Here is a 9,713-nt window from a genome sequence, read left to right as displayed (position 1 = left end):
GTACAGACTGATACTAAACTTTATTAGGGCTGTCAAAACTGAGAGCAAACTAAACAACTGCTGTATAATGCCCTCCGCTATCTTAGTTTAATGACTGCATCATGTGACTAAAATGTGTCATTGTTTTCGTAAAGGCTCCGGGTTTGCTGTCCACACTGCGACGCAAAAACGTTTTCAAATGTATCTGCTTTGGAGAGCGTTTTCAAAAAGCTCTGTTTCCCTTCACCAAAAACGTTATCTGAGTGTGGACGGAAAGCCAAAACAGAGAGAAAAAGATGTGTTTTCAAACGAAAATGAATTAGTGTGGACATGGCAGAGCACCTCTGCACCTCCTTTACCTGTAATGTTTCTTTTCGGCAGCTACTCAAAGGTAAGATGTGGTGTAAGAGTCAATCATTCTCTGTGAACACTAAATAATACAAACCACTTAAATGTTTTGTTTTTTTTTATTTCATGACAAAAAACCAAACAAACATGTCTTTCCTATTAAAAATTTAATTTAGGTAAATAGCACTATAGGCCCAAGAAAGAATGCATGATTCTGAGGTGAAAAACATTTTTCTATGCAGGAATTGTGTAGACTTGCAGTGTTGTATTTGGTCAAAGTCAGGTTATATATATTTGAGGACGAGCTTCTTGGTGAGAGTGTATTTGGGCTCCGGCATTTGTTTGCAGGATAAAAACTCTCCTTTGCTGACCTCCCTGTTCACACGTGTTAGGACAGTGAGGATATCGTCCATCACCTGGCTGCAAGGACAACATGAGAATAAAAAAGGACACATTTTGGATAGTTTCAAAATTTTAACAAAACACCCAACTCATGCCAACACCATGTCTGAAAGCACCAAAAGCAGGCAGACAGAAATGTACAGCGATTTGATGCATTTGATTTGCCTTCCCTCATTACTTTTGAGTCTCAGAAAATGGTGGAGTTTGTGTAAAGATGAGTAATTTTGGAACTGTTAAACTGTTTTGTAAAACTCAAAGCTCAAAGTCTTCACTTGAGTCACATCATGATTGTGTGAAAATTTATTGAGGTATTCTAAAAAGGAAAAACGACTACATTTTTGTTTTTGTCCAAAATTCTATGGACCTAACTGTATGTGACATTTTAAAAAATCTACTCTGTAGGAAACTACTGCACTACGACCTTCCCATATGACAGTGGTGTGGTCTGTTATAAAGAAACTAATCATTTTAACTCACCTTTCTGCTGCTATTTTCAGCTGTTTGCACAGCTCCTGGATGTAGATAGATCCTGTGAGTGTGTTTCGAAAGGACTTGCACTCCTCTACTGTGGACATGCCGATCAGAAAGTCTGCTAGCTCAGGCACTAGCACTGCCTCATCAGGGATTGAAGCGTCAGCTTGCCATGCTTCTTTTTTTCGGTTCTCGTCCTCATCAACTTGACAGGCTTGAATGAAGAAGAGTTTGGGCTTCCCTGTCAAGGTTGGAGCTCTTCCACTTGTAAAGGGGTCCGTCAGCTCTTTCAGGAGCACCTTTTCCCAATCAGTGCCAAAGACACACCCCTTTTCTCCATGTGAAAGCACGAACACCACCTTAAATCAGAGGTAGACCTATGTTTTATTATTTATACTAACACTACTGCTGACATGTTGCTGCTGTTACAATCACAGAGACATGCACTACATGGTGACATTTTTTAGAAATGTGCTGATCTAAGACCTTTTTGAGAAGCCTGATACCGCATATCTGCACAGTAAATGATAAACAATAGCTGAAAAAATGTAAATGTAATACTGAGAAGTTATTGTTTTATGGTAAAGTGTCTGTAGGTTATGTTTATGGTAAGAGCCTCAGAGCTCGCTGCTTCTATTATCTTCTCAGATAACTCTTTTTTCAAAATAATTTCAAAATAAGTGCATGTGTATGAAGTACTACAACTCTGAAGATGTGTGACTACGCACCAAGGCATCATCACTTTTGAAATTATTCTTGCCAAGATCATTTATTTCCTTCTTCATCTGCTCTGCAGTACAGTTGTTGTGTATCTTCACTTGAAAACCAAAGTGAGTGAACACTGCATCCAGAGTATCTGTGTCAGACAGAAAAGAAGCAAAAGAAGGATTATAAGTACATTACATGGTCATGGCATACGTATATATGCATTAATTGTTACAGGGCTCAGGAGCTTCCAGATAAAACAGTCATAGATAAATCAGGTCATTGTTTAAAGCCAAGAACTGTACCTGCATCCTCCTGAGTTCCTTTTCGATTATTCAGACCTCCTGTGAAGATCTCATTGTTGAAGACCACGCACCAACCACGTGGGTTATGAGTCAGAGTGTAGTAGTCTGACTACAGGACACAAACACAGAAAACAGACTGATGATAAATGTCACTGATGTGACAAAAGAATGAATGAAAGCATGAGAACCTGTGAATGAATTACCTCATTAGGAGGAGGAGTGGGCAGTGGCTCATGGGTCCTCTGTGGGAATAAAACACAGCGGTCAGCAAACTGACAAACTGCAACATTAACTGCTCAGAAACACACATTTACAGACACACATATACCTCAATATCCATGCTGACGTCAGCATGTAACTTGAACTGCTGCTGTGGATGCCGGGCCCCTGTAATGATCACAATCATTCGATGGTGTTACCAACATGTACAATTTCATGCGTACATGTTCTGGTATATGGAAGTGCATCCTGTACTTTGTGTGTAGTTCTCTAAAATAATTGCCAGTTGTTGATCCGGCTTCTGCACTGCTTCATGCAGCAAAGTAACATCTGTCTCTGACTCTCAGATCCTCATATAATGCTAAGAGGCTGCACAAAAGTGCCCTCAGTGACCCAAACTTTAGAAAAACTTCATATGTACTTTTTAATATTTTTAACATTAACTATGCAAGAAACATCTCCTGGATGCACTGGTATGCATCTTCGGCGATGTATCCTGGAGTAATCAGGTGTTTCGGGACTCGCAAAATCATACATCCTCACCCTGGCGACCAAGTCAGGGGTGATCAGGCCACAACTTGCGTACCAATAGCTATCCACAGATCCGCTCTCTTTATCCACAGCCACCTTTGTGACTCTCTCTGCAGTTTCACTCATAGCCTGGATGGCCCTCTTCTTGGCTGGCCCACCCACACCTAGCCGGCCGAGGACTTTGCAGAGTGATTGACCTGCAAAGTCCCTTCATCCCACTTCTATGGACTCATAGAATGTCTCCCAACCCCTTTCCCTGCACTAGTTCCTGGTCCTCAGCGCATTTCCTCTCGTTGGCCTCCTTGATCCGCTCTTCCCAGGGCACTGTAAGTTCCAGCATAATCAGTTGTTTTGAGGCCTCAGAAGTGATGATCATGTGTGGCTAGAGGGAAGTTTTTAAGATGTGCTGGGGGAATTTTAGCTGTTTACCCCGGTCAGCCTGTAGCTGCCAATCTGAGACTATGCTGAGGAGGCCAGCTGTTAACTGTGGACACACCTGGGTTTCTCTCCAGCCTTAATGAAAGAAATTGCCTTCTCTGGAGCGTGATGGTGCTTGCTCAGGTACTACTCTAAGCACCTGGTTGTGACGCCAACGATACCGACCATCAGCCAGGGCCTTTCGGCAGCTCCTGAGGAGGTGTTCTAGGGTGCCTCTTCTAGAGCACAGCGGACAGTCTGATGTCTCACTCTTCCCGCCCACATGGAGGTTAACTGGGCTTGGTAGGGTGCTGTATACTTCCTGCACGAGGAATCGGACTTGGTGGAAGTTGGGTTCCTGCATGATGACTTGGCGCTGCAAGGTACTCTCCCACCTTGTCCATGCTCCTTGCTGCCTGAGTCCTACGGCCCTGCTCACTCGCTTCTCCTCATCACCTGCTTGTACCTCTTCCTGGAGTAGCTGGTGTCCTTTCCCGGCACCTTGGTGACCTGGGCCTTTGGGAAATAAGACTATAAACATGGCCAGCATGTAACGTCTCACTCTGTAACAGTGAATAAGCTCATTGTGGGCCTGTGACTCAATGTCACAGGAACACAACACTGATTTGTGTCCTTGCAGGGTGTGAGGGGCAGAGAAAGCTTCCGCGCTCCCATGAAAACGCGTTCACAGACTAAAGCTAAAAGAATTTAGACTTTAGATTAAAACTAACTCAAATGTTGTTGTCAAAAGTACAAAAGTAGCGCTTGTCTATACTGTGAAATATTGGTAAAGAGTAAAGGAAAACAGTAAATCAGCCACGTCTCATAGCCGGAAAGGTAAAAGAGCGCAGAAACTCACTGTCACCGGGATCAGGTTTTGAGAAGTTTCCACCTGTAGCATCCTCTGCAAAAATGAAGACACAGTGTTAGAGTCCGATCCCTGTGATGGTGTTTCAGTCGATCACACAGAGAAGAACAGTAATATTAAAACATCACACATAGAAAAGTTTAAAATAACTAATTGTCTGTCCTGAATCAGTCTTATTAGGTAATGTTCAAATAATTTTATCATCCCAGTGTTTTCAGTGTGGGAGAAAGTACTCAGGGCCTTGAAGTTACACACTATGAAAGGCAGAAACAAGTTTAATGTTCAGAAACCTAAAGTATGTATCAGCAGCAGATTGGAGCTAAAAATAAACGTTTGTTTCAGTTCTATGAAGCTTTGAGTATTTTGGATCAGTAGTACTGCTGTGTTTGTTGCATCATATTGCTGTAATTGTTTATATGGTTTATATATTCTGAGGTAAGTTGATCTATAGTGTTACATCATATTCTATAAGGATGTTATGTGTTTGTATACTTTCTGCCCAGTTTGACCCATTTAGCAGAAGTCAGCCTGTTTAAGGCTCTGATATCTATTCTGTATGACTTAAAGCAGTTATGACATGGTCTGATTTTCTCACCCAATAAAGGAATATTTAATATATCAGTCTAGTCTTCATTCTATCAGAAACAGTGTTTCTATACAGTGTTACGTGTGTGTGTTACCATGCTGACATGAAGACACTTGGACAGGCTCGGATAAAAGGGGGGTACAACTCAGCTGTAAACTCGCCAGCAGAGGGAAAGTTTCTTTAATGGCGCCATCAGTTTGCAGGAGGTTCAGGAAGTCTTTGCATGTTTCTTCTCCTTTATTCATGATCTTATCCACGAGCTCATTGACGTGTGTCTCCGCATTTGCACTGTTGATGCTTTTAAGATTGTTGTACTCCCGCTGAGTGATCAGCTTATTCTCATAAACTTTGTTGAGAATTAGCCCGTGGTCTCCGGACAGAATCTCATGAATGGCTGTTTTATTGCTCCTTATTGCATTTTGGGCCGACATGCTGAATCTGCGCAAAGGAAAGAGTCAGAGGTGATCCTAAACACTACTGTCTATGAGAAGGAAGTGGTTTACTACAGCTTACTATCGTAATAATAGCTGCACATTATATTACATAAAACGTAATTCTCTTACGGTCAGTTGGAACTTCTGTCCTTGAAAACGAAACCTCGTTCCTTCTTTGAAATAACATCCAACACGAAACTATCCTGCGTTCTCAGAACAAACTCGGAAGTGACTCTCAGATCCTATGATAACGACTACATGCTGTACAAAAGTGCCCTGTACTTCTCGACAGCAGGAATAACAGGTTTACAGCCATGTAGCACTGAGAAAAAGCTGTGCTGCAGCACGCAGGCATCACTGCACCACATGACGATGCAAAATGTGCGTGCCCATACACGATCTTTGAATTGTAAATAATGATTAACCCTTTAAGACCTACCATAGAACCAAGTCCGCCAGAGCTTATATTATATTTTTACATGCTGTAGTGCAATTTTTGGGAGCATTTCAAGTTGATATACATCAGTACAACCATTATAGCCCAAATTTTAATAATATGTATGCATTAAGTGCATAGTAATTACATAAATTGCAAAAAAGTGCAATAAACTACAAAAAAATTGAAAATCGTTTTTGTTTTTTTAACATATATTTGTAGTTAGAGAAATTTAAGAGGCTTATCCCTCAAAACTGTAAATACAAAAAAGTTGCACAAAATAGTTTCCCACCACAGGAAATTTGTTTTAAGTGTCTTCATATTTTTATTTTTGAAATACACCAATTTTTATATACTAAATAAAACATAAATAAATATTATAATGCAAATTTGCAAAAAAAACAGCGTATGCATCAAAATAAACTATTTCCAGCAGTGCAATATGAGTCCTAAGCATCCCAGAAATGACACAGAAAGTCATAAAGTAAAACATAACTTTTAAAAACACCAGTATAGGCTCATGAGGCCCTGATGGTAAAAAACTACATTCCCGCAAAAGGCAGGTCAGGACGGACATGCGATAGTTAACGCTGATGGACGTAGGAAGTGTTACGAACAGCTGATCGGATCGGCAAAGCGTGTTTCTGGAATATTATGATTTGGTTCCTGCAAGTGCTTTTTATGCAGTTTTTGCAAAGCTATATGTGGAAGGAAACTGTGACCTAGGACAAGCTGATGGCATAAGATGTAAGTACAATTCCTCTGGTTTCATATGCAAAAAAATTATTGCGCTAGCTTACGTGGTTGCAGTGCTACCGGGATTTAAAAATAGTTACTCAAAACGGAGCGTTCCCGCTCCGTCTGGCTTTAAAGGGTTAAACCAGGGGCGATTTTAGCCCATTTTTGGTGGTGCTGAAGCACCCCCAAAATGAATCAAAGTACCCCCAAAGATTTCTTACTTTTTTGACTTTTTTTTGATCAACAAATGGATAAATAAAAAGCCGAACAGCAATGCTGATTTTTTAGAGAGTCTTAGCTTACATTTCATATTTTCAGTTGTTTCCCTCCACGGATAAACAAACTCTCTAAATCGGTTTCAATTGTGTACTGATGTACACAACAATGGACATATGGAGCTTCTTTCAAAGAAAAAACTCAGGTAGATGTTATTTTATATATTATGCTTTGGATGTTGTTCAGTATATCTATGCAAAACAAGAGGAATTTCAATACACAAAAGTATATTCACAGTTGAAACCAGATATTTACATACACTTTATGGAGAAAACATAAAAACTTTTTTTTACTGTTAAACATCAATTTAGAGTAAACTTTTGTTTTAGATAAATAAATGTTGAAATATCTTTTGAATTAGTTAAATGTCAGAATAAAAAGAGGGAGCTGTCTATTTTAATCACTTTCATCAAATTTAGGAGTACATATACACCAAGTTTATTGTTAATTAATAGGAAAACTCCAGACGATTCCATTCTGAGCTGAAGAAGCTTCTGATAGGTTAGTAGAGTCCATGTGAGTAAATTGGTGGCACACCTGTGGATGCATATAAGGCAAAACACAGAGCCTGTTTCTTTGACATGGGAAAATCAAGAGATGTCAACCAAAACACCAGGAAAAGAACTGTGGAGCTCCATAAGTGTGGCTCAATTTTGAATACAATTTGGTGCCATTTGCAATTAAGAAATACAGATAGTTTCTCTCTTTACTCTTAAAGTTAACAAATATGTTTTTTATATTTATCAATCTAAAAAAAATAAACATTTAGTCTGATTTGATGTTACAATTAAAAAAGTGTTTTTATCTGAAGAGTACATAAATATCTGGTTTCAACTGTATATTTGATGATGTTGGTGTTTGGCTTGATTGTCAGCACAAAGGGGGAGAGAGAGGAACAGAGAGGGAGAGAGAGAATGAGGACAGAACAGAGATGGAACAAGAGCAGGTGAGACACACATGTTAGTCAAATGGTTGAACATGTACCTAGTACCTAGTGTTTCTTTTTAGATGCCATTTGTTACTTTTCAAATTCTATGTTTATTAAGTTATGCAGGCTTGTTTGCACAACAAGGCTAAATAATTATATAAACTTTTCTCAATCTAAATATTGTACTTTGGTAGAATTAAAAAATAAGTGTAGTGCAGGTCTATGATGATTTTTAGTGCTACTATCATCTAGTTCTGATTCTGGTTCCCTCTTGGTTACTGTTGTAGTCCTGTTTTAATGCGGATCAGTTCTGGGTCTGGTTGAATTGGTGATGGTGCTTGCTCAGGTACTACTCTAAGCACCTGGTTGTGACGCCAACGATACCGACCATCAGCCAGGGCCTTTCGGCAGCTCCTGAGGAGGTGTTCTAGGGTGCCTCTTCTAGAGCACAGCGGACAGTCTGATGTCTCACTCTTCCCGCCCACATGGAGGTTAACTGGGCTTGGTAGGGTGCTGTATACTTCCTGCACGAGGAATCGGACTTGGTGGAAGTTGGGTTCCTGCATGATGACTTGGCGCTGCAAGGTACTCTCCCACCTTGTCCATGCTCCTTGCTGCCTGAGTCCTACGGCCCTGCTCACTCGCTTCTCCTCATCACCTGCTTGTACCTCTTCCTGGAGTAGCTGGTGTCCTTTCCCGGCACCTTGGTGACCTGGGCCTTTGGGAAATAAGACTATAAACATGGCCAGCATGTAACGTCTCACTCTGTAACAGTGAATAAGCTCATTGTGGGCCTGTGACTCAATGTCACAGGAACACAACACTGATTTGTGTCCTTGCACACAAACATTTCTCCAGATACTGAAAGTATCAACAGGGAAGATGTGGTGGGACATACTGAGCTTGTGGATAAGATCATGAGTAAAGCAGAAGATACCTGCAGAACTTTCCTCAACCTCCTGCAAACTGATGAAGACATTTAAAGTACTTTCCCTGAACTGAAGAACTTACATATCATTGACACCCTGTTTCTACCTAAGCCTGACCAAGCTTCGTTACTTCAGCATAGTAATTACACACAGAGAAATGTTGTGTCTGAGATCATGTTCAGGTTGGATGTGCAACTCTGTTTCTCTCTGATTCCCTCGCATGTTCTATCACATGAGGGCTCCAGTCAAATGGAGGTGAGGTCCTACTTCTGGAAAGGCAGAGGACCTGTGAGTGTCTGAGCGGTCAGCTGTAGAGCTGATACTTGTATTGCTAATAAAATTAGGAGTATTTTTTAAGATTCTGCTTTGAGACTTTTCTGAAGTTATTTTTGTGGATTTGTGTCTGATTTTTAAACCTGACTTGGAGCAGGGTGCACCAGCTGAACTGTGGTTAAATGTTCAGATGATCAGTAACCATTAATAACTAAGTAGTAGTATTTCTAACTACTTATTTCAACACAAATCGTCAATATTTGTCAATTAAAGCTAGCAACACTGAGCTGTTGCAACAACCAGCAGACCTGGTTAGTTGGGTTTTTTCTGTATAAAAAAGAAAATGGAAAAAAAAAATCCAAAACAATAACTAAATGAAAATTAATAATAATAATGGATACTTTATTGATCCCCATGGGGAAATTACTTGTTTTTCTCTGCATTTGACCCATTCACTCAGTGAAGCAGTGGGCAGCCACTAAGCAGGCGCCCGGGGAGCAGTGTGTAGGGACGGTACCTTGCTCAGGGGTACCTCAGGGTAGCCGTTCAGTGGATTCGAACCCCCGACCTTCCGATCATGGGGTGACCACTTTACCTACTGAGCTATCCCTGCCCTAATTAATTAATGCACGAGGACAACACCTATGATTAAATGTACTGACACTCAACTAATAAAATCGAGAACAGAATGTTTTGGAGAGACAAGAACTCATCCAGAATTCATTAACTGTGTATAGAGATGGGTGGAGCGATCCAATAAGTCACTCCCCTTTTACGCGCAATTTGATCTGCTGTTGATAATCAGGGTGTGAGGGGCAGAGAAAGCTTCCGCGCTCCCATGAAAACGCGTTCACAGACTAAAGCTAAA

The 9,713-nt window shown here is 40.6% G+C and overlaps 1 protein-coding gene across 1 annotated transcript; it reads right to left on the bottom strand.

Moving 5' to 3' along the window:
• Nucleotides 1-611: 611 nt before the first annotated feature.
• On the bottom strand, nucleotides 612-5,451 carry LOC146613868 (caspase-3-like). The gene is made up of 9 exons (XM_085378112.1): nucleotides 5,395-5,451; nucleotides 4,926-5,269; nucleotides 4,237-4,281; nucleotides 2,539-2,597; nucleotides 2,414-2,452; nucleotides 2,211-2,319; nucleotides 1,929-2,056; nucleotides 1,207-1,559; nucleotides 612-747 (listed from the first exon to the last, which is right to left on the bottom strand). Exons 2-9 carry the CDS (start codon nucleotides 5,260-5,262, stop codon nucleotides 612-614), a joined length of 1,206 nt encoding a protein of 401 aa, XP_085234238.1. The 5' UTR covers nucleotides 5,263-5,269; nucleotides 5,395-5,451.
• Nucleotides 5,452-9,713: the final 4,262 nt, after the last annotated feature.

Source organism: Diplotaxodon limnothrissa, linkage group LG18 (assembly GCF_057381915.1).
Source record: "Diplotaxodon limnothrissa isolate DT_005_m linkage group LG18, D_limnothrissa_male_GT1.1, whole genome shotgun sequence".
NCBI classification, from domain to species: domain Eukaryota; kingdom Metazoa; phylum Chordata; class Actinopteri; order Cichliformes; family Cichlidae; genus Diplotaxodon; species Diplotaxodon limnothrissa.
The sequence above is the reverse complement of the archived record's forward strand: the minus strand, read 5'-3'. Positions and strand labels throughout refer to the sequence as shown.

Coding starts and splice junctions, on each gene's coding strand:
- LOC146613868 (XM_085378112.1), bottom strand. CDS start 5,262: ATGTCGGCCCAAAATGCAATAAGGAGCAATAAAACAGCCATTCATGAG. Junction 2,320..2,413: donor CCACTCCTCCTCCTAATGAG/GTAATTCATTCA, acceptor TGTGTCCTGTAG/TCAGACTACTACACTCTGAC. Junction 1,560..1,928: donor TCAAAAGTGATGATGCCTTG/GTGCGTAGTCAC, acceptor CTCTGATTTAAG/GTGGTGTTCGTGCTTTCACA.